General features: G+C 36.9%; 1 protein-coding gene across 1 annotated transcript in view; it reads left to right on the top strand.

The window, feature by feature from the left end:
* Positions 1 to 25459, top strand: part of KDM6A (lysine demethylase 6A) — a 183099-nt gene that overhangs the window by 65382 nt on the left and 92258 nt on the right. The window contains 1 exon segment of the mRNA XM_037512496.2: positions 22396 to 22454. Coding sequence (XP_037368393.1) covers positions 22396 to 22454 — 59 coding nt within the window.

Genomic DNA, 25459 nt, shown 5'->3' with positions numbered 1-25459 from the left:
TGAGGTTTATGTTACCATGTGTTTATTGTCATGACCATAAAACCATTATTTAACACCTAATCTTATGTTTTAAAGGTAGCCTGGAAATGTCTCCAGGTGACCTGGTTTTTAGTGGCATTGTTTTCTTTGGTACCTAATCCCCCCCCCCCCCTTTTTTTTTTTTTTAATATTTATTGGATAGAAGAATTGTGGTATAGGCCATTGGTGTGGAGGGAGAGAGGATTCACCAGAGAGATTGGGGAGCAGAACAGGCAGAACTGCTGAAATACACTGCTAAGGGGAGCAGTGGGCAAGACAGGAGAGGTCTGCTGCACCATGTGGGTTAGTTCCCTGGCCAGGGATTGAACTCAGGCTGAAGAGGTGAGACTTAACCCCTCGGCCACAAGGGAAGCTCTGGTGCCTAATTCTTTATGGTAACAGATTCCAAGAAGGTGCATTTTCCCCAAAGGTTCGATCCTCAGTTTATTTAAAAGCAAAAAAATACTCTGCAATTAGCTGGGTAAAGCATTTTTAGTTTCAGGTATCCACCTTCTCTGTTTTCCTGTCACTCAATAAATTTTTCCATCATCAGCCACAGTTCAGTAGAAGAACATTTAAGGCTCTCCTGTCTAATAATTGAGTATAACCATCCAGGTCAGTGTGAATTAACTAGCATTTTATCATGGTTTTTATTTGCATTTTCCTAATGATAGGTGAGAAATGGTATATATTAAGCATCTTTTTGTGAACACATTAGTTATTTGTGTATATACTTTGGTGAAATGTCTGTGTAAATCTTGTTTAGTGTTTGGAAAAAAATTTAGTGAGTAGTAAGATTTCTTTAGTATATCTTATTGAATTTATAATTTGCACATCTTTTCTCAAAGATGTAGCATGTATTTTTATTTCATTAGGTAGTATGAAATGTAGACATTTAAAATTTTGATGTTTATTTTCTAAACTTTTTCTTTTATTGTTTTTGATGTTGTGGTTGAGAAATCCAGTAGGGTAGTGAATGATTTATCCCATAGTTTATTCAATATGTTGCTTCAGTGTTTGCCTTTACAGATAGTATTAAACAGTTAACGTGTCTTGCATTTTTTTTGTTAGTGATTCTTTGGTATGGATACCTATTGGTGTAGATTTGCATAGATATCTATAAGTGGGGTTGCTGGATAAAAGGGTAGGTGTTAAATACCATTCTTTTGGGGGTGCTTGTTTCCCCTTGGTCTTGACCAAGAAAGTTTATTTTAGAAGGCTTTTTTCCAGTTTGATAGGTGAGAAATGGTATCTTATTGTAGTTTTTTCGTTTTCTTGTTAGTGAGGATAAGTTTTTTTGAAATTTAAGTTTTTAAAGACTTGCTCTTTGAAATATTTATTCATGTCTCTTACCCATTTTTCTGTTGGAACATTGTTTTCTTTCTCTGATTTATGTAGCCATATTTTATGTATGAGATGTATTTATTTAGCCTCTATCTGTGATAAAATTTGCAGTTTGCCATTTGTTTTACTTTGTGTTTTTTTTATTTCTATGTAGTCAAATTTATCAGTCGTATCCTGTATTGCATTTGAGTTTTAATTATTGGACAATTTTTTCCTCACTGCCAGGTGTTAGAGAAATTTACCCTCCTTTTCTTTTAGTATTCTTAATGGTTTATTTTTTAATTTAAATCTTTTATCTATTTGGGATTTACCCTTGATATAGTGAGAGAAACATTTAAACTTATTCTTTTTTCTATTACTAATTGTTCCAACACAACATATTGTCAAAAAGTTCATATCTTCCTCCATTAATTTGAAATGTTGCCTCAATTGTATGCTAAATTTTCAAATGCAGTTTTGTTTATTTCTGGATTTTATGTTCTATTTTGATAGTTTGTTCACAAAGTAGCACCACACTATGTATTACTTTACTTACAGATGTTTTATAATATGCTTTAATATGTGATTGTGCTAAGGGCCCTTTCCCCATTATTCTTGCATTTAGGACTCCTGGATGTCTTTTTTTGGGGGGCTTGTTTTTCCAAATAAACTGTCTTTAAGTTATTTAGCTTCACAGAAATGTGTGGTGATTTTTTTTCCTCCAACTTTTTTGAGGTATAATTAAGATTATTTTAAGTGTACACATTTCCTGTGTTTGGCAATATATATGGAATTATGCAACCATTACCACAGTTAAGATATAGAATGTTTCCATGCTTCAAAGTATCTTTTTGACTCCTTTGCAGTTGATTGCCACTCTTTACACCTGGTCCCAGGTAACAGGTTGTCTGCTTTCTATCTAATTTTGCCTTTCTAGAATGTCATACAACTGAATTCTTTTGCTTTTGATATCTTGAGTTTAGCATGCTGTTTTTAGATTCATCTATGTTGTGTGTATCAGTATTGTGTTCCTTTTAACTGTTTAGTAGTATTTTATAGACTACACTACAATTAAATTTTCCATTTATCAGTTGATAGACATTTGGGTTGTGTCCAGCTTTTGGTAAATATGAATAAAGTGCTGTGGACATTAGTTGTTTTTCTGTGTACATAGGTTTTCATTTCTCTTGGTATATATACAAGAATTTGGTAATACTGGGTCACATGGCTGTTTGTAGGTTTAAGTGCCAAACTGTTTTCCAAAGTGGTTGAACCATTTCACACACCAACTAGAAATGTATGAGATTCTCAGTCACTCTATGTCAAAGCTTGCTCAAATATCAATCACTTTAACCATTCTATTAGGTAAGTAGTGCTTTTTCTGTATTATTTCCCCAATGGTAGTGATTTTGAGCCTCTTGTATTGGCAGTTCCTATGCCTTCTTTTGTTAATTGCCTGTTCACACCGTTTGCTCATTTTCAGCTTTGAGTTTGTGTGTATATGCTTGTCTTTTTAATTGAATTGTATGGGCTCTTTTCGTATTCTGGATAAAAGCCCTTCACCAGATACATGTTTTTTAAAAATTTGCTCACAGTCCGTGGTTTGCCTTTCTTTTTTCTTGATTGTACCTTTTGAAGAGCTTATGTTTTTAGTTTTGATGAAATCCATTTAATCTATTTTTTTCTTTTGTAGTTTGTACTTTTTGTGTTAAGAACTCTGTGCTTTACCCCAAGATCATAAAGCTTTATTTAGCTTTTCCCCTAGGAGTTCTGTAATAAGATTTCTTCTATTTTGGTTTATGATACATTTCAAGTTGTTTATGATGTGAGATAGCATATCAGTGTGTGTCCTCTTCCCTCTCCCATAGTTACCCAATAAAAGCTATCCAAAACTTTCAAAATTGAATTGTCATTTCCTTTTTTTGGCCAAAAAAAGGTCACTTGATGATTTAATTTTGTGTCTGTTTCTTCCAGTGATCTATGTCTTTTTAGATCAGTATCACACTGTTTTGTTACTTTAGTTTTGAAAGGATGCTGTGTTGGTTCTTCTCTCTCTCTCTCTCTCTCTCTCTCTCTCTCTCTCTCTCTCTCTCTTTTTTGTTCTTGCTTTCCAAAATTGTTTTGGTTTTTATAGGTCCTTTGCCTTTCCATTTAAAGTTTAGAAATATTTTGTCAATTTTGATTGGGATTTGTGTTGTATGCAATTTGAGGAGAATTCCTATCAATAATAATCCATTTGCTTGTCAGTGAATATGGTATAGCTCACTGTTTAGTTCTTTTTTAATTTCCCTCAGCAGTGGTTTATAGCTTTCATCACATATTTTTGGTGTTCTTTTTCTCTTGTTTTTTTTGATGTTATTGTGACGGTTATTGTAAAATTTTACTTACAATTGTTGCTATTATATAGAAGCACAATATGTTATACACTTACCTAGCATATTTCTATCTTGTTCTAGTAGCTTTACTCCATATGTCTTTGAATTTTCTGTGCACATCATCATACTCTCTGCAGACAGATAATTCTACCTTTTTTTTTTATTAAATCTTTGCATATTCTTGAACCCCTTTTTATTTTTTTTTAAAGATTTATTTATTTATTTATTTATTTATTTATTTATTTATTTATTTATTTATTTATTTATTTATTTATTTATTTATTTATTTATTTATACAAGCACTGGGTACAGTCAGAAGCGCCGGAGGGTGAGAGAATTCACCAGAGCCAGAGCGGGGAGCAGAGCAGACAGAAGGACCGAAGGACACTGCTGAGGGGAGCAGCGGGCGGCAGGAGAGGTCTGCATGCCATGTGGGGACCCTCCTCCAGTGGCCGGGGAGCAGCCGGGGATCGAACCAGCGCTGCAGAGGCTGCGGGCAGTTTCGCAACCCAGCGCTCAACCGCTGTGCCACCGGGGAGGCCCTTGAACCCCTTTTTAGCCTTGTTGAATTATCAAGGACCTTACTAGTATAGTTTTGGCATAGAAGGGAACATCCTGTGTTGTTCCTCATCTTTGGGAGAAAAACATTTGGTTTTCAACATTGAATGTTAGCTCTAGGATTTTTGTAAATATAGATGAAATAAGTTCCCTTGTGTTTCAACTTTACTTCAAGTTCTTTATTTTTTTTAATGAATAATTATGGAATTTTTCAAATTATTATTACCTGTTGAGATTCTATGAAATTTCTTTTTACATCAGGGTAATTCTAATTCTGATTTCATAAAATAAGTTGGGAACTACGACCTCTTCTATTTTTTTAAGATTGATTTATGCATAGAAGAACTGGGGTGTAGTCCAGAACTGTGGGGAGTTGAGAGGATTCACCGGAGACAGTGGGGAGCAGAATAGGCAGATCTACTGAAATACACTGCTGAGGGGAGCAGCAGGCCAGATAGGAGAGGTCTGCTGAGGCATGTGGGTTAGCTCCCTGCCCAGGGATCTAACTCATGCCGAAGTGGCTGGTGATAGCTTGATAGTGCTGAAACTTTAACCCCTCTGCCACCAGAGAGGTCCTCTTCTATTTTCTAAAAATGTGTGTAGGGTTAGTAATTCCTTATATGTTAAATAGAAGTATCTAGTGAAGTCAGTTTTATTTGTGAAGAGTTTTCTAACTACAAAAATTAATTCCTTGAATATATATGTATAGATCTATTCAGAGTTTTTGTTACTTCTCTGGTCAGCTTTAGGAATTTTTGTCTTTTAGGGAGTTTGTCTATTTCATATAATTTTTCTATTTTTTCTATAATAAACACTTTCTTTTTAAAGTCTTATAGTGAAGTATATCTTCTTTTATTCCTGATATTGCTAACTTGGTCTTATCTTTTCTGTTCTTTCAGTCTGACTAGAGACTTAACAGCTTTATTGATCTTTGCAAAGAATCAGATTTTTGTTCCATTGTGGTTCCCCCCCCCCCATTGGTTTTCTGATTTATGTTTCATTGATCCTCTATTTCAGTGATTTCCTAGATGACTTTATTATTTGCTTTTACATACTCTATGTTTTATTTTCTTCTAATTTCCTAAGGTGGAAACTTAGGAAACGTACTGATTTTTCTATTTTTTTCTAATACAAGTATATACAACTATATATTTTATCTTACTGTTGCTTTATTTTTTTCTCTTGTTGATCTTCTCAGTATTGCTTTAGAAATGTATCCCACAAATTTTTATATTTTGTATTTTTTAGTATTCATTTAAAATGTTATCTTTTTATTGTCTCTTATTCTTCTGAGCCATGGGTTAAATGTATTTTGTATAATTTCAAAATATTTGGCTTACTTTAGATGTCTCATAGTTAATTATTTCTAATTCTATTTATATTTAACCACTATACTTTCATTCTTGTGAAATATTAATCCATTATTCCTTTAATACATTTTGAAGCTCTATTAGATACATATTTATGATTCTTATTTTAACATTATGAAATTTTTTTTTTTGCTCATAATTCTTTTTCTTTTCTTTTTTTTTTTTAAACTAGTTATATTTAAAGAACAGGTTTATTAGGAGAGGGACAAAATAGCAAAAGACACTTGCACAGACAAAAGCGGGCAGGAAGCGAGAGGGACAGGTTTGCTAAGAGAGGCCTGCATGGTTGCAGGTGGGCGGCCTTGAGGAGAGCTGCCTCTGCTGAGGGAGGTCAGTGAAGTCCCGGCATGGTACAGGTCATGGGCAGGCAGGAAGACTGCTGCCCTGCAGAGGAGAGAGTTGGCAGCGAAAAGAAGCACCTGCATAGTCACAGGTGAGCAGACGGAGTGCTGCTGTTTCATTGTGTTTTATCTGATATTAAATGTAGCCATTTTTCCTTCCTAGGCTTGTTATTTATATCATAAGTTCTTTTCAATATATTAGTATCTTTATAATTTTTTCGTAGATATAAGTGGATCTTACATTTTTGTCCAATCTGAAAATCCCTGCATTTTGCTTGCATTGTTTAGCCATCAACAGTTAATGTGTAGTTATTGATAAGGTTTTTTTCTTCTTTGATTTGCCCCCAGTTTCTTGGTCTTATAATGTTTTTCCTTACCCGATTTGTCCCTTTTTTATTATTTGTTCAGTGGTAGATCTAGGGGTTTGCAGTATGCATCTTTAATTTTTCCTAGTCAAGTCACAGTTAATATTGTACCAATTCATGTATAATACAGAAAGTTTGGAATTTTATAGGTCCAGAAGGTCCACCCATACCCTTTATGTGGTAGTTGTTTTACCTGTTACATCTACATTATAAACTCTACTGGGTGATGGGTGTGTTTTGTTTTGTTTTGCTTTGAACAGAACTGTATTACAATGTATTAATAATTGTTTGTTTTTACTGATGTTTACTTTCTGATGCTCTTCATTCCTTTCTGAGAATCAGATATGTACTGTGATTTTCTTAGAGGCCAAATAACTTTGTTCATTGTTTCTTATATTAAAGTTCTGATGGAGATGAATTTCTTTTGTCTGTAAATATGAAAAAAAAAATTGACTGTTTTTAAAGGCATTTTTGCTGGATAGAAAATTACTGGTTGGGGTGCCTTTTTTTTTTTTAAAGTGACATTCAGCTCTTTTCCTGCCTAGGTATTTTCTGACAAGAAATAGCTCTTAATTGAATAACTATACTTCTGTAATTTATTGTGTTTTTAAGATTTGTTTTTTATCTTTGGCTTCCAGTTGTTTGATTATGATGTACTATTGCATGGTCTTTTTTTATACTTACACACATTTGAGCATCTTCAATCTGTACTTGGGAAATTTTTGTCATGTCTTCAAATAGTTTTTTATTCATTCTCTTACCTCTCTTTTTGGGCATTCAATTCCATGTAGGTCAGACAGCTTGTTTCATTTAGCTGTTTTCAGTGTATAATTTGCATAATCAGCCAGATACACGTATAGGTAGAATTAGGATTCACCTCTCTGGCTCTCTTTTGGGGATTTCCCTTAACTCAGTGGGTTGTGATTATTCTGTTTTCCTAAATCAGAAAGATTGTACTTTTTCTTCAGAGACCCATCACCATGTATACCAAATTAATAGTTGTGAAAATACAAGCTCCTTTGACCATGGCCTTCCATATTAGTGTCCTATTGCTATTTTAACATTACCGCATTTAGTGGCTAAAGCAACACAAATTTAATTATCTTACAGTTTTTGAATTCTAAGTCCAAAATAAATTGTATGTTTTAAAATGAAGTTGTTACTAGGGCTGGTTTCTTCTGGAAGCTGAAGGGGAGAATCTTTTTCCTTTCCTTTTTCAACTTCTCAAGGCTGCCTGCATATCTTTGGCTCAAGTCTCCATATCACATAACCTTTTGTTCTCTGGTTTTTGTCCCCACATTGTTAGCTTTTGTCTCTGGCTTTCCTTTTGTTAAGGACCCAAGTGAGTACTTTGAGCCACACCTAGATAATCCAGGACAACCCTGTCCATTCTGTGGTACTTAATTTAATCAATACTTAGAGTAGCCTTTGCAGTGTAAAGTAAATACTCTCAGTTCCTTCAATTAGGATATATGGGGTTTTTTTTGTGGCCATTATTCAGACTACCATATATTCCCACCAAAATCTGCTGTGTCTGTTCACTCTTCAGTGCCTTTAGCTAGCTGCCTTTTATCTTATGGCGAGAATTTATAATTTTTATGAAAGTATAGTTAGTATCTGAAAGGGTCTTTTCCAATCTTATCTTACTTATTATTCATTAGAAGCAATAGTGTAATATTGTTACCACGTTGCTTGCTTTGAACTTTTAGAAAATGTAATCATGCAGCATATTTTAAAAACTACCTTCTCTCAGTACTGTATTTGTTAGATTCATACCTGTGGTTGTATATTGTATTAGTTTTCTTTTTTTTTTTTTTAAAGATTTATTTATTTATACAAGAACTGGGGTACAGGCCAGATGCGCGGGAGGGTGAGACGATTCACCAGTGACAGAGCAGGGAACAGAACAGGCAGACTGATTGAAATACACTGCTGAGGGGCCGCAGTGGGCAAGACAGGAGAGGTCTGTGGAAGGTCCATGCTGGAGGCCGGAATGCAAAAGCCAACCAGGAAGCCCACCTGGGGGGCAAGAATGTGGATACCTGCCTGGAAGATTCAGACAATGAACCTTCCCCCTCCCCCTAAGAGTCTCTTCTCAGACAAAGAACCTCTACCTGCCCCAGGAACCTTTTTACGCCCTACAAACCCAACTTCCCACCTGACCTCTCCTTACCCTATAAAACCCTGCTTCCCCCTAACAAGGTCGACTCCACTGACCCCTGCCTTGGGTCTGTGAGGTCCGCCCGGGAGCAATAAACTTTCCCTTCCCCCGAGGAAGCTTGGCCTGCCTATTCTTTACCGGCTGTACCTTTCAGTCGGCTGAGCCATTTGGGATTCTGCTGGCCGGCCAGGATCAGGATCAAACCCATGCTGCCGAGGCCGCAGACAGCCTCACAGTGTGGCGCTCAACCACCTGCACCACCAGGGAAGCCCTGTACTAGTTTATTTTCATGGTTGTGATGGAGAACAAGAACAGAAAAACTGGAAAGGAGACACAAGGTCAGGAAGGTGTCTTACACAAGGAGGTGGTGGTAGAAGGGATTAACATAGCCAATAAACACAGCTACAGAAAATAAGATTCTCAGGCGCCAATGCCTAGATCATGAGGCACAAGACACAGGCAGACATCTGACTGCTATATGGAGTGTCAGGAGCACAGACCTGAAGGTGAAGATAAGGACATTAAGGAACAAACCATCCACCCACAAAGATGAGCCCCTCCCTACCTAAAGAAGATGATAAAACCTAACACTGCCCCCACAAAGGGGCAGCAGTCCTGCCCATCAGTGACTATGCAGGTGCTTCTTTTCAACAGCTCTTTGCCTCTGCAGAGCAGCAGCCTTCCTGCCTGCCCATGACCTGTCCCATGCTGGGGCTTCTCTTCACTGACCTCCCTTAGCTGAGGCAGCTCTTCTCAACCATGAAGGCCTCTTTCAGCACACCTGTCCCTTTCGGGCAGCTCTTTCTGCCTGCTTGTGTCCATGCAAGTGTCTTTTACTTTTCTGTCCCTTTTCCTAATAAATTTACTCTTTTAAATATAACTGACGTCTCTGTCTCATGGAGAAACTCGCCTGGGAAACTCGCCGCATGTCGCCTAAAGGGTAGCTCTAGTGAAACCTTTCCCAGAGTGAAGGATCCCACACTCCAAACCCACTGACTTCAAAAACGACATCAGTTGTATAGTTTCATTGTGTGAATATACCAGCTTACTTATTTTATTGTTGAAGTGTAACAGGGTGGTCCCCAGGAAAGGGGGAGGTTCCCTGCCCCACCCAAGGGAGGGTGGAGCTGAGCAGGAAGAGAAGAAGCTGGAGAAGAGACTAAGGAAGGAAGCTGGATGGAGCCAGGAGACCTGGAGGAGGCGCGTGGAGCCTAGAGACACGTGAAGAAACCGTGCTTGTCTTTTGGTCGTGGACTGGGTAACACAGATGTGGGTGAGACCCATGGGGGGGTGACCATGGCAGCTTTTATTTTGATGTTGATTTTGCTCTTTTCCTTCCGGCCTTGTCTGGTAGTTTCTGACCCTTTTCTGTGGGTCCCCACTGGAAGATGCTTTAGACTTGTGGCAGGCTTTGGGGCCTTGCTCTGGGCCAATCCCATATGGATGGACTTTTACCCATGAGGGGATGGGTAACTTTGGGTGCTTCATTTAGAAACTAGACTCTTTGACTTACCTGTATTGTTTCCTAGTTTCATTAAAGATCCTTCCCATTAGTCTCATGTGTTTTGTGTTGATGCGGCGGATGGCAGAACCCATTTAGAATAGGCAGGTTTGCGGGGTTTGGGCTGCCCCTCTCCCTGTCCTATAACAGAAGGACCTTTGGTTTTTAATGAATTTTTTTTAATGAGTTACTGATCATAGCTTTGCAAGTTCTGGTTGCCTTAGTTGTTGTCTGATTATTGAAAACAGATTTGAAGTAATATTTTGTCCAGCATTTCTAGTTATAATTACTTAGAAGAATGAATTGGGATTTAAGTATGCTGCAGTGATAGTATAAATAGTTTTATTACGTGGGTAGGTAAATAAAGGGGTCTGTTCACATTTTCTTACTCAAAGAATTTTGGTGACTGATTTATAATGAACTTTAATTTTTGTTATACACAATTAAGACTCACTGATCTGTATGTTATAATTAAATCTCAATCTTAAAGATTTTAAAACTAAATAGCATTTATTTGATTATTAGAAATATTATTTCTTGAGTGATCATACTTGTTAAGAGGAAATGACAGTGATTTTTGAAATGGTGGAAATTTGCCAATCCTCTCATGTCTGTTAAGTCGTATCTTGACTATTGATGATTATAATAAACACCTAATACTAGCTAATAATAAAATACTTAACATTTTCCCCCCTGTGTACCATATAGAAATGGCAAAATAGTTAAAGCACAATGTAGGGGAGAAACTCTTTCCTATTCTCTTGTGTTCTGTTTCTAGTGCCTTTGAATTACACTTTAAACAAAGACATTAACTGGAAGAATAAAACTGTTTATAAATGCAATGAATATACATGTAGGAGAACTTAGTGATGGGTAACTCAAACTGATGTTTAGAAATTGGCTTTATATACAAACTTAGTGATGGGGAGAGGCACAAAAGACACATGGGAAAACAAATGACTTTTTGAAAAGGTAAGTGGGCCCTTAGAATAGATAAGAGATAGGTTGTCTTTTGTTGCTCCCTGGTAGGTGGTTTAATGACAGTTGAGTTCTTCTGGAAGGCTTTGCTTTAAGCATATAAAGAAATTCAGGAACTTAAATGCCTTCAGTTCTAAATAATTCTTATGTCAAAGTGCATATTTTCGGGTAGCATGTCCTAATCCCCTTCAACAACTACAAAAAACCTAAACTCATGTATGAGCCAGAAAAGCTTAGAAATTGCTGTTATGGTTTATGGCATAAATTAGAAAGGTAGAAATAAAATATTTGATTATATACTGTTAATGCTGCTATGTATTTCAGTACACAAGTAGAAAACTAAAGATATATGTTAAAATATGGAGAAATTTCATGCTTCCTGATGACTTATTATGTGTACTTAAACATTTTGTGCTATACTTTTATTTGTAATTGTGAAATTTTAAATTAACAGACAGACTTCCTTTTTTTCCCACTTGAATTTAAGAAAAGAAAAGGTTTTGAATTATGGCAATATGCTTGTCTAAGAGAACCATTGATTAAAACTGTTGTAGAAACAGGGAAAAGATGGTGACTGCTGAAGTGGGTTAAGTATGTCAATAACTCAAAGCTTGTAGAGATTAATTTGCATATTTTTGGCATGCTGATTATAAACAATTTTTGTCCTTAAAGCATATTCACCAAAGAGGTCTATTTTTCTGCCCGTTTCAATACATGCTAAAAGATTGTGCTGCTATATTTCTTACTCTGAAAATTGTGCTGATCTTCTTTCCTAAATGGGACTGATGAGTGAGGTTTCCTTTAGTTCATTTAGTACCCAAGTGGTTTCATATTTTCATTAGTGTTGGAATCAGTTTCTTATTGTGGGATTAGGGGTTAATATTGGGTAGAAAAGAGATTTTGCAGAGAGAATTGTTAATATGGAAAAACTCAAGGTTTTACTAATTCAAATTGATGTTTCTTTTTAAATTTTTAAAAAAGATTATTTATGCATACAAGACCTGGGGTACAGGCTAGAGGTGCAGGGGGGTGAAAGGATTCGCTAGAGACAGAGTGGGGAACAGAACAGGCAGACTGACTGAAGTACACTGCTGAGGGGAGCTGCAGGCAAGACAGGAGAGGTCTGCTGCGCTGTGTGGGTAGATCCCTGGCTGGGGATTGAATTTGTGCTGCAGAGGCTGCGGACAGCTTCATAGTGCTGTGCTTAATCCCTTGCGCCACTCGGTAGGCCCCAAATTGATGTTTTGAATTTAGAAATATTTGAATGTGTCAGTCTTAAAGTACTTTATATTGTGAAAATATTTAGAACTTTAAGGGAAGACAGAACTGTAATTAATATTTCAATAAGCATTAATACTTTAATTTAACTTGAAAGGGGTAAAAAAAAAAAACCAACAAACTTCCTGGAAGGGCAGAGACTAAAAGAAGGCGATCTTTTCAAGACTATATAGGAAAAGTTAAATAGCAGCATATTAGAGAATAAGGGTTAGGGTTCTTTTTAAATTTTACAATTTTAGAAGCAGAACACACCCTAGAAATTTATTCTTTACTTTATGGACTTGATATACTGTGGGTGGTTAAGGAAATCTGCTGGTCAGCACAGATTGGTGGATAGACTAGTAGAATCTGTGCTTATCTTCTGACTTCTCTTTGACTTTTTGCTATTACATCATTTATATCAGTCACTACTGGCTTTTTCATACCTTGGCAAGGGCTTTGTTGGCAATACGGGGATAGGTAAGATAGTTCCTGTGCTCACGTTGCCCATGTTCTTGTGAGCTAGACACAAATGATGGTGTTAAGGCCTATAGGGAGGCAGGAGTTTGTGTTTAAGAAGTGTGGGAAAGTCTGGATGGGCATTAGAGACACTGCAGAGGGAAGGATTAATCGGAGCTTTCCAGATAGGAATCATAGAAAGGCTTTCCAAGAAGAGAGCTGAATTAGCACATGGAAGTACTATAGGAGTTATGGAACTTCCAGGCTTAGTTTACAACAGAGCTCCAAAACATTTTCTTAAGAGGCAAAATGATAAATATATTTTAGACTTTGTTGGCCAAGCAGCAGAATCAGCTGTATATGTATTTAGCCAGTCATTTGCAGTGTAACCATTATGAAATGTAAAAATCACCTCTGAGGCTTAAAGAAAAAGATTGGTCGTAGTTGTGCCACCCATGTTTTAGAGGCTAGAGTAATTGTTGGGGGTATAGGTGTCAAAGTGGAGAAAAGGCAGGCAGAGTAGATGGTAAATAGGCATGTAACACAGATAAGTCTTTTAGGTATGGCTCAATATTTACTTAATGTGTAGTCTGGAAATAAATCATAAAGTTCAAATTAATAAAAAACAGTAACTCCTGGGAATTGATTGGAATTGCATTGACCTTGTACATTTTTTGTTTTAAACTGTCATGTACAGTTTGTACAGAGACTGTCTTTAAAGTTTTATAATTTTTTTCATAAAGTAGTTATGTATCTTATAAAATTTACAGTTCTGTTGATATTGTAAATGTTACTTTAATGATGTTATTATAATGCTATAAAACTATTTCTTTGTTGGTATATAGAACTGCATTTGGCTTTTATATGTTAAGTTAAATTTATCAAGCAACCTCACTGACTTTTACTAACTTCACTAATTTAACTACAGTACCTTAGATTCTGTGTAGATGACTCTTTTCATAATTAATGGTAATTTTATTTTCAATTTTTGTGATCTCTTGCAGTGAACTAGGGTACTAGCATAGTATTCATTGAAAGAGGTGATATATAGTACATTTGTCTTGTTTCCTTTTTAAAGAAAATGTATTACTATTAAGTATGATTGCCCTTTTTTGTGTACACAGAAAACTTTAAAAAAGAGCTTCCTTCTAATGAAAACCACTTTTAAAAATTTTCAATTTAAAAAACATTTTTCTCCTGTATGCAAATGCTTTTTCTTTATTACCTGAGCTATTTTACCATTATTTTTTTCTCATTAATTTTGTATTTCTAAGTAAGTTTAAATTGGATATAGTTTTTATTATTTGTAGGTATTTCTGATTGGGTTGGTAACATATAGCATCCTTGCTCATAATTGAAGTTGGTTTGTTCTTTTCTTTTTTGAGTTGTCTTTATCTGATGCTTTGGAACTGGTTTTACATCCCAAGGAGCTTGCAGAAGAGGAAGCAGAGGACAGCTCTTTATTTTGTCTGATCATGAGAATATTTGCAGTAGAGTACAGAAGGAGGTTATATATGTATATGTTGTTGCAAAATAGACTGTACTAGTAATAAATGTTAACTTATGGTATTAGTAAATGAGGGTATTATATCTGTATAATGTGAAAGTCTGTTGTTTTAGTTAAATATTTTTTAGGTGTTGGGAGTATAATTAAAAACTTAAGTAGGAAAGGGAAAAGCTCTCAGCTTGGCTGCTGCACTGGCAGCAGAAAAAGTCATTTTTATCTATAGATTTTAAGAAAAATTTGTGTACCCAAAGCACCTCAGACACATCCCCAGTCTTGTACAGCTGTCAGAAAGTTTCATTGTCTTAGTGCCTACCAGCTCTGCTCTAATTAAAGGGTCACCAGCATTCCAAGTTTATTGTTTTGTTCACTTTTAATATTAACTATGGCAACCTTTTACCATGCTGAGCTCGGTTGCTTTAGTGGTTGGTGCTATTTAGTGGTTGGTGCTTCCTTTTCTAAGTCTTCGTATTTTTAAAGTGTAATTTTTTTTACAGCATGTGCGACACAAAAATTTTTATGGATCATGCAGTATCCATTGAGCAATTAACATATGCTAGATAATTTGATGGTGTTCCATTACCATCTCCTCACAAAAATCCCAAGTGACAGGTAGTATTTCAACTATTATACATGTATGGTCTCATTTAATTCCTCAGAATCCTATAGAATTGAGATGCAGGTCAGTTAACTTGTTTCACGAGTTGTAATAGCTATTAAGTGACAAGGCCAGAATTCTAATCCCCATGTCTGGTGGCCTCTACAGCCTAATATCATGATTGCTATGCGATACTTCCCAGGTTTTGGAAGCAGAACTTCTGCTCAAATCTTGTAGCTTTAGACCTGATGGATATATTAGACTATAGCAACTTCTTTTGCAATTTTATTATAGCTAGGAAAAAACCTTTTCATGTGTCCAAAAGGTAGTTTAGATTGTATTATGGAAGGGAGTCATATAAATCAAATCAGCAAAGTATTAAATTCTTTAATGAAAAATGTATAATAGGTTATTTAACTCTGTAAGAGACCTTTTCATCAGTAAGCCTTTCCTAACCATCATATATGCCAGTTACCTTGCAATAGGGATCAAAAGAGACTCGGATTATATCTCTACCATTTCCAAACTAATGTTGTAACAAAGGAGATAAACAGTGTATTTGTACAGAAGGAACAGAAAACTTAACTCTCTTTAGGCTTGGGGATGTGTAAAATAATACTTTTAAAAGGAAGGAGGTAAAGGAGATGTTAAAAACTTTGATAGGGATCTGTTAGATTGACAAGTGAGTTGAAGGAAAGATGGCATTGCCTTTTCCAGCAGAGGAAGCAAACATTTTTAAAATCACAGAAATGTGGAAGAGTATATTTTATTTCACAGATCTCTGTGTTGTTTGTCCTGATTAAAGTGGTGGCTGTGAGATTGGGAAAATTGAACGAAAGTCATGAAATGAAAATCCCTGAAGTCAGGCTAGGTTGTGGAAGACTCTGCAGAGGAGTTTAAAAATACAAAGTGCCATGCTTGAATTATTGAAAGCTTGCTGGTAGTGATGGAAGGTAGACTGAAAGGGTGGAAATGGAAGGGGAGGCTAGAATTTGAGAGACTAGTTAGGGAACTGTTGAAACAGGCCCAGTAAACAAATTGAGGTCTTAAATTACTTTGAACATTATAGGGATGAAGAAGGGACAGATACTTAAACTTTAGATTGTAAAATAAGCCTTGTAAATAGAATGGATGTATTTTATTGCTTTGAAGGTGAGAGAAAAAAATGTAGAACTATTTCTTGACTTGGTCCTTGTAAGATTCATGGAGTTTTAGATATTCGTATATGCAGCAGGTGGAAGTAACCAGATGGTACTTAGAAATCCACTCTTGGAGCTTTGGAATACCCTCATTGCTCTTGACATCACCTCTCCCTCCACCCCTCTTAATTTTTTCGGGTCCTCAATAGGATTAACAGCATATCCCTTTCTCATCCCCACTGAATGTCACTGGCTATTTATTATCAGAGAACAATAAGATGCAGAAAATAGATATTTTAAAAATAGTTTGGCTTGATGTTAAATGATACTATCCCTGCATAAAAATAAGATTGTCTTCAAAGATGATTATTGGAGTATGGGATATTTGGTAATGCTACAGTCAAATTGCTATTCTACCCCCAAATTGGTAACATTATACCAATATTGTGATAGTCTCATCATTTAGAACCTGTTTAGCTGTCTTAAATTGCTACCTTTGGCTATCATCTTAGCTAATAAAAGTTCTAGAAGTTTGCGTATTTTACCAATACTCTTGCAGTCTTACCCTCTCTTTGTCTGGTAAACAGCTGCCTTATTGTTGCTGCTTATTGCTCTTTGCTTGTGGGGTAGTGGGTCCAAACTTTACTCATAAATCCAAAACCATGGTAAATAAATAGAAAATAACTTTGCCCACAAAGGTTTGGGTAGTTAGGAGTCGGAGGCAGTGACTGTGGCTTAGTGTTTTGATCTTAAACATACTGGCATTCTGTTGCTGTGATTTAAGCTTGTCTTCTTTTAAAATCATGATATATCCATGCTTTCCACTAAATTGCATACCCAGTCTGGTTTTTACAAAGGGTTGCTGCTTTCACTGTAGGAAAGAAATACTTGATCAACTTGCAACCTGTGTCCAGTGGTTGGAGGCCTGCAAATAAAACAATAGACACGTTAACAGGAGAAAAAGTTTGTTCACAGGTGCTTGCTAGAGTTACTCAATAATGAATAACTCCCTCAGTACCTGGAAATAAAAGATTGATATATAAACCTAAGAAAACACTGGGTTTAGGACTTCATTGGGAAAGTGGTGGGGAAGGTTCTGTTGGACATTTTAATGCTGATAGCTGAAACTACACTTCTAGTGCTGAGAGTCAGTATTTTCCTAATTGGTAATTTCCTTTGAAAGGGGATCATTGGTAGCTGTATTTTCAGGATGCTCTGCTTCAGTCTCAATAATGTTTGTTTCTCTGATTGCTGATTGTTCAGATGTTTCTCAGTTTGAAGTAATTTTCATACTACTTTGAGGGGCTATTAATACCTTCACCACTCTAATGACCATAACATACTGACAGAAGGGGGATGAAGAAGAAAGGAAACATTTACCCAAAGAAAGCAAAAGTTATCCTGGGAACCCCATGGTAGAAATATACTTGTCTCACTGGGTAGAACTGGATCACATTGCCAGTTTTTTCTTACTGAAAATAGGAAAGGCAAGGATTGGTCAGCCAATAGTGCTTTCCACAGGATTTCATAGTTAAGAAAACATGGCAGGGGGAAGGGTCTTAATATGAGGTTGCCAACTTTTTATTTCATCTGTGTTATTATTCTAAAGCTCATTGTTTTATATAATTTGTTATGTTTTCCAATCAACTTTATATATAGTTCATGAAAGTGAAAACAGAATCCTCAGCACTCTCCTTCATTTTTAAATGGTCTGGGGAAACGGAGAGAAGCTGTGATAACAACTGGAAAGTGTAATGCTTGTGGTGTCTGAACTCTATAGAGACCTGCAGTACTACCCTCTCACATCTGTATTTGTATGGCCTGGAACTCTTATTATGGAACATAGGATATTCAGGAGTTTCTCTAAGAGCTATTTTGGGAATCAGTGAAAACACATTGAATTCTAGTGTTGGTGAACTACTGACTTAATAAAAAACATCCTTGACAATAACTTTACTGTTGACACAGTGTAAGAGACTTCAGTATAAATTAGTAGTAATCCTGGGCCTCCCTGGTGGTGCAAGGGGTTAAGCACAGCACTATGAAGCTGTCCACAGCCTCTGTATCGAGTTCAATCCCCTGCCAGCCAGAGAGCAACTCACATGGCGCAGCAGACCTTTCCTGTCTCGCCTGCTGCTCCCATCAGCAGTGTATTTCAGTCAGTCTGCCTGTTCTGCTCCATACTTTTGTCTCTGGTGAATCCTCTCACCCCCATACCTCTGGCCTGTACACCAGTTCTTTTATGCATAAATAAATAATCTTAAAAATTAGTAGTAATCCCATCAAGTTATGAGCTCTCTTTTTTAAAAAGATGACAACTTACCTCTGCTGTTGGATCTGGAAGCAGCCATAGACAGTAGACAATAAGTGGGTATAGTTATGTTCCAGTAAAACTCTTTATAAGAATAGGTGGCTGTTTGGATTTGGCTCATATACTGCTGTTTTTTGACTCCTTATGTAGATGCTCTAACTTCCTTCTAAGGATTTGGGCTGAAATGAGTGTATTTTAAAACGAGTACATTTTCCAAAAAGCAGTTCCTGTGACTTCTCACAGTAGGTTGAAGAAAGACTACATCACATTTAAACTCATTTTGGGTGGGATAAGACATTGGAGGAAATACATCTATTTCAAGGCATACAACCCCAAGTCACTATTTCCAAAAATGTGTAGTTTTAGAACCGGTGGCTGAGAACATGATTTTCCTTCTCTTTCTTCAGCCATTGTTGGGATAGAGTACCCAAGTACTATTTCTTTCCCCAGTACTTATTAGACTTCATTAAGTATTAAATACTTCTATCTTGAAATAAATCATTATGCACTTCACTTCATAATCTTAATGTTATTGGGTTGTAAATTCATTGAAGCTAGGAATTTTTATCTGTTTTGTTCACTAATGTCTTCCCAGTGCTCATAACTCTTCTGTATTCATAATAGGTGCTCAGTAAATATTTTGTTGTGGAAAAATAAGACTGAACAATTCCCCCCCCCAAATTTATACATTCTTAGTTAATAGGGACCTTATCATACCAATTGTGTGTCCCAGGGTACTGAGCTCATTATTGAGCTTGGTGATTGAATTTATAAAACTTTGAGTGGATATCTGCTATGTGAATGGGTGACACAAATGATCAGTACTCCTTCGTTTGTGTCCTTTGTGCCATTTTTGGCTGACGGGATGGAGTTTAGTCACAACACAAAAGTAAAAAATACAGCAGGTAAGAGGGAACTCTGGTGTCAGATCTAGACTCAGTGCCTAAATCTGTTGTTTAGCACCTGTCTCTGAGCAAGTTGCTTTACTCCCTGATCCTTCTTTCTTCATTCAATAAATGAAACACTCTACCACCTCTTAGGGTTGTTAGAACCTTTTTTAAAAAGATGATGTTAGCATTTTGCATAAAACTGAGTTCTTGCTATTGCATAATAATGTCAAAGGTAGTTACTGCCCTAAGGCCAAATTTAGAGGTTGGAAAAATTACCTCTGGATTAATGTGGCAGAAGCTGTGGAGCTTTATGGGGAAGATGGTATTTAAAATGGATCTTAAATAATAGATTTATATGGATTGGGATAAGATTTTCTAAAGGGGGGTGGCTAAGATTTTCTAAGGTAAGGACTTTACCAGAATCAGGGTGTGTCCTGAAACCAGAAATGTCTCACAACAAATTTCTGTTTCTTCTGTACCCCACACTACCTTCTCTAGATAGTTACCTAAATTGGTAAAAGATGTTATTTGTTGTTACTCAACCATGTCCTCTCTCTCGTCCATCTCCCCTAAGAAGACAGTTTTCTTTCAAATATTGCCTTCCTGGATAGAACATTTCATTCTGAATGTCCTTGTTTATTCCCTCTTTCCTGCACAACCTAGTTGTGTACTTTTGGGTAGCAGGGAAAGTATATTTTAACCAATTTGGCTTGTGCCGCTTTTGAGTATTGTCCCTGACAATAAAAGAAAATGCACAAACTTATTTCATGGATTGGGTGTGCAGTGGTAAGTGAGTGATCCTGATTTAAGGCAGTTTTAATTAAATTTAAAACAAAATTAAGTGTGAATTTTTGAAATGGATGTTAAGACCTTTGTGAATCCTCATATTCGTGAATACTCTTACAGCATGTAATTGGGGGTTATGGGGATTTAATGAAGTTAAATCTCCATAGTTACTACATTTTAAAAGTGCTTCAGTTTTTCAGTGTTTCCAGAAAGGGACTTAGAATTCAAAGGACATGTACACTATAATCTTAGGAGAAATTTTATTTAAAAAAATATGGCATGCCCAAAAGTCACCCAACTGTCTACATTTTGGGCTTTAAACATAACAGATTCTTTTTCTCCAACCAGCAGTTGTTTGATTACGTACCCTAGTTCTCAGGGCAGGATGAAATATTCCACACTGTTTCCTAGAGAGCCACTGCAGGATCTACTCCCAGTTGCCCAAAGCTGCACAATCGGCCATACTGCACTCTTTATTGGCTTCTTTCCTATCCCTGTCTCATTTCACCACACTCTTACTGGTGCTTGCTAGGGTAACTTCCCAAATAAACTACTTACTTGTACTAAAATCTTTATTTAGGGTCTGCTTTTGGGGAAATGCAACCAAAGGCAGTATGGGGGAAAGCTTTTTTAAATTTTTGTTTTTGTTTTCTTGTATTGTTCATTTTTGTATAGTAATTGATTTCTCCCCTCAGGTGTAGTCCCTGTCTGTAGCTCTCCCACCACCACATCACCTGTGAGCCATCACTATAGTCCCTTGTGCTCTTCCCTCCCCTCCCCTGTTTTGATCCTCTCCCTTTTACTCCCTTTTTGTATGCCTCAGATCTATGGCCAGCTTGTAAGTTTTGTTTTTTTTCTTGACTTTTTGTTCATTCTCACTATATTCCACATAGAAGTGAAACCATCCGATATTTAACTTTTTTCCTTCTGACTTATTTCGCTTAGCATATTCCTTTCTAGCCTCATCTGTATTACTGTGAATGGCATCAGTTTCTTTTTTGATACCGAATAGTATTCTATGGTGTATATATCTCACAACTTTTTGATTCATTTGTCTTTTTTTTTTTTTAAGATTTATTTATTTATACAAGCACTGGGTACAGTCAGAAGCGCGGGAGGGTGAGAGAATTCACCAGAGCCAGAGCAGGAAGCAGAGCAGGCAGAAGGACCGAAGTACACCTGCTGAGGGGAGCAGCGGGCGGCAGGAGAGGTCTGCGCGCCATGTGGGACCCTCCTCCGGTGGCCGGGGAGCAGCTGGGGATCGAACCGGCGTTGCAGAGGCTGCGGGCAGCTTCGCAACCCAGCGCTCAACCGCTGCACCACCGGGAGGCCCGATTCATTTGTCTTTTGGAAAAACCTTTTTTAAATAATATTTTCAAGTTTTAGAATATAGATTTGTTTATAATGATTAGCGTGCAAGGTTTTACATTCTTAGATGGGAAGATTTATTAAAACTTGTTTACTTGCTTATTGATAGAATACCTAGTAGGTTGCCCACTTTGGATAAAAGGGAGTAGCCAGCTAGCTGCTATTTGAAGGCCAGAAGTAAAAAGAGTTTGAATAAGCACCTCTGTGTTTTGTACTGCAAAAGGAATCAGCGATGGGCCTTCCCGGTGGCGCAGCGGTTGAGCGCTGGGTTGCGAACTCCCTGTGACTTCTGCGGCGCCGGTTCCATCCTGGCTGCTCCCCAGCCACCAGAGGAGGGTCCCACATGGCGCGCAGACAGACCTCTCCTGCCTCCCACTGCTCCCCTCAGCAGTGTACTTCGGTCCTTCTGCCTGCTCTGCTCCCCACTCTGACTCTGGTGAATTCTCTCACCCTCCCGCGCTTCTGACTGTACCCAGTGCATGTATAAACAAGCAAACAAACAAATAAATAAATAAAAATACATGCCTCTTAAAAAAAAAAAAAGGAATCAGTGATGTTTAAAGACCACACTGCAAATGGCTAAGTGTTGTTTTAGTGTGTAGTTTTTTTTTTTAATTACTGAAATTTGTTCTAGGTTTATATTGTGCATCATTTCCTGTGATTTCTGACTATCTTCCTGACAACACTAAACAAAATTCAATCCAGTTCTAGAAAAAGGAAGAACCAGGGAAAAACTACAAGTGTAACTAAGAAAGGGTAGGGATAATATAGTCCAAGAATTTTCTTATTATGTAATAGTAGGTTTTTATTTTCCATTTGCCTATAGAATTCTTCTGGTAAATTTTTTTATTTCAGGACAGGCTTGATTAAAAAAGAAACCGTGATATCTGCCCAAGTTGGTTGGAATGTGTGCCAGCTGGTGACTCATTACTGTTATTTTGGTGTTTTACAAATAGATTAGAAATATATTGTAATGCAAGATAGAGTTTTAACTGCTTAAAGATACCTCGGATACCATATTTTCTATTTATAATACCACATGCATTAGATATACATGTCTTTCCTAAAAGTCTGTTTTCCCCTTTCATTACAGAATGCTGCCTTTTTATATGGTCTTGGTTTGGTCTACTTCCATTATAATGCATTTCAGTGGTAAGTTAACATAAAATTTATTTCACCTATTTCTAGTAAATGGTGTGTTTTTGTGGTGTTTTGGTTTTTGTGTGTTTTATATATAAAAAATATTTTAATGTCAATAAACCTGTACTTTTCGTTAATCTCTTCAAATGTTTAGATTGTTCCTCCAGAGATAATGGACCACTGTAGATGAGAGTTGTATGTTGCCCTAAAAGAATTATAAAAATGTGATTGAAGAAGGCTTAAATTAGATAGAACTTGGAATTTCTCCCTTATTATCGACCCGTGGTACCCAGGTTGTTTGAACTGGTGAATGCCTTCCACATTTCAAGTTCAGTAGGTAATTAATCTATGATGACCAGTACTTTTTTTTTTTAATCTTGAGACTTCTAGAAAAGATTGGCCATACCCCACTTCCCCTTCCTTCCCCCAACACATGTGCACGTGTGGTATTAATTTCCAGTAAGTAGGTAACAGATTATAAACTCTCAGTTCTCTTTTCTATAAAATAGGAAAAATGTTACCACCTTCAGAGTCAGACATTTCAAATATGGTAATAACAACAAGATTTTATAAAATGAAAGTGTAGGGCCCTGTTGTTACTGCTTTTACCCCACTTTTTTTTTTTTGTTTACTGGGCAATAGTGTTCTGCAGTGTAAGCCATAGAATTTGAGTTGGAAGATTGATATCCTGGTTTCAGCACTTGCTACTTAATTTGATCTTGAGTTAAATAAGCTCTGTACATATGCTTCCTCGTGTGTGTGTGTGTGTGTGTGTGTGTGTGTGTGTGTAACAATATTGCAGGTCTTTTGCTTTATAGTTTTGATGGTCAAATTAGATCATCTACATTTTGTAAACTATAAAGCTCTAGGGTAGGTTTTTTTTTTTTTTAAAGGTTATTTATACAAGAACTGGGGTACAGGTCAGAAGCGCTGGAGGGTGAGAGAATTCACCAGAGCCAGAGCTGGGTGCAGAATAGGCAGAAGGACTGAAGACACTGCTGAGGGGAACAGCGGGCGAGGCAGGAGAGGTCTGCTACGCCATGTGGGGTTCTCCCTGGCTGGCGGGGAATCGAACCGGTACTTCAGAGGCTGCAGACAGGTTCACAGCACAGCGCTCAACCCCTGTGCCATTGGGGAGGCCCTCTAGGGTAGATACTTTTTATTTGAAGATTTCTGACTTTGTCAATGTACTTTCCTTTAAAGCTGAGCAAGTGCTATATGACATTCCAAAGAAAGGTTTTCTTAGAAGGTTACAGTGCTGTCATATACCTGTTAAACATCCTGAATTTTTTTTTTTTTTTTAATAGAGGCATGTTTTATTTATTTATTTATTTATTTGTTTGTTTTTTGTTTATACATGCACTGGGTACAGTCAGAAGTGCGGGAGGGTGAGAGAATTCACCAGAGCCAGAGCAGGGAGCAGAACAGGCAGAAGGACCGAAGTACACTGCTGAGGGGAGCAGCGGGCGGCAGGAGAGGTCTGCGCACCATGCGGGACCCTCCTCCGGTGGCTGGGGAGCAGCCGGGGATCGAACCGGCACCGCAGAGGCCGCGGGCAGCCTCGCAACCCAGCGCTCAACCGCTGCGCCACTGGGGAGGCCCCAACATCCTGAATATTTTAAATATGCATTGGTGCTGATCTCATGGTTTCTCTGATGATGAGACTTTAGACACAAATCACTTTTCTTACATGCTTTTTCTTTTCTCTTTGCTTTTAGTCTTGTTTTTTGATCATCTATGGAAGTACTGCATTGCTGGAGAACATGTGTTTATACAAATAGAGAGTATTAAAAACATTCAGATCACTCATTTTCTTTATAAACTTTGCAAAGCTATACTTGATCTTCATAACGAAGCTTTATAATTCCTTTCTTTTAAATTATCCTTTATTGTAGAGTAATCCTGAACTTAAGCCTACTACCTTTATGGTCAGTGTCTCATATTTAAAACCAAGAATAGATTCAAACTTTTAAAATCTTTTTAGTTTCTTGAAGATCCTATTCATAGCATTTACACTTCTAAATTTTAGAAGTAGAAGTTGTCTTAGAAATTAGTTTTTTAACTTAATTTTGTAAATGAAGAAAACAAGGGGTGGTGTGTGTGTGCGTGTGTGTGCGTGCACAGCTCAGTATTTTGAAACTTTAATTAATGATAGAAGCAAGCTTAAGCTCATTCTCCAATTTAATAATTTTTCTGTTACACTCCATCCCAAAGTTTTAAGATTGCCGGGTGGTTATCTTTTAATTAGTATTTGTAGTTTTTCTTCTGGACACATTGGTAAGATCTTTATGGCCAGCCAGAAATAATTTAGGTGAAATCCAAGGCAAAGAACTCAGGGATGAACATGTGTGCCTTACACCAGCCAATTTTCAACTATCTGTGATAACATGTGAATGCCCTATACACTGAAAACATGAACATAAAGAGAATAGTGAGTTGAAGTCATTGGATTGCTTTAATAAGCAGTGACCATGACCATGTCAAGTTAGTGGGCTTGTTGCTGTGGAAAATTAGAACTTTTGATTCCTATTTACATATGATTTTTATAACCATTAATTGATTTAAGAAATGAAACTGAAAGATAAAAGGATGATGCAATGTCTGAATTAATAGGTGCCCTCTGGTCTTTTGATCTTGTCCTGGTCATCACATTTTCTCACATCTTAAGTTTCAACTCTCTAGCTGCTTCATAAAATGAAATATCTTACACCCTCTCTGAATCCATCCTGGCTCTGTGTTTTCTCTTTTGCTGGTCAAGTGTTCTTTCACAAACTCTGAACCCTAACTTTTGCTTTAACTTACCTTGCTATTTCTTGAGCAGCGATGCAGCGGGAAAGCACTGGAGTAGGTGCTTGGTAAGAGAACAGCCTGAATGGATAGGAACACCATTAGGCCAAAATTATATTTGTTTTATTTATAGGTAGCTGTTACTTGCTAGGATCAGGCTATTTTTTTAATCCTTTTAAAATTTTAATTAACAATAATTTCTTCGGTATTTGTTGAAAAAAATGTGACTA

The sequence above is a fragment of the Talpa occidentalis genome, unplaced genomic scaffold, assembly GCF_014898055.3.
Source record: "Talpa occidentalis isolate TD23 unplaced genomic scaffold, MPIMG_talOcc4v2.1 talOcc4.15, whole genome shotgun sequence".
NCBI lineage: Eukaryota > Metazoa > Chordata > Mammalia > Eulipotyphla > Talpidae > Talpa > Talpa occidentalis.
This window is presented reverse-complemented; position numbering and strand designations above follow the sequence as displayed.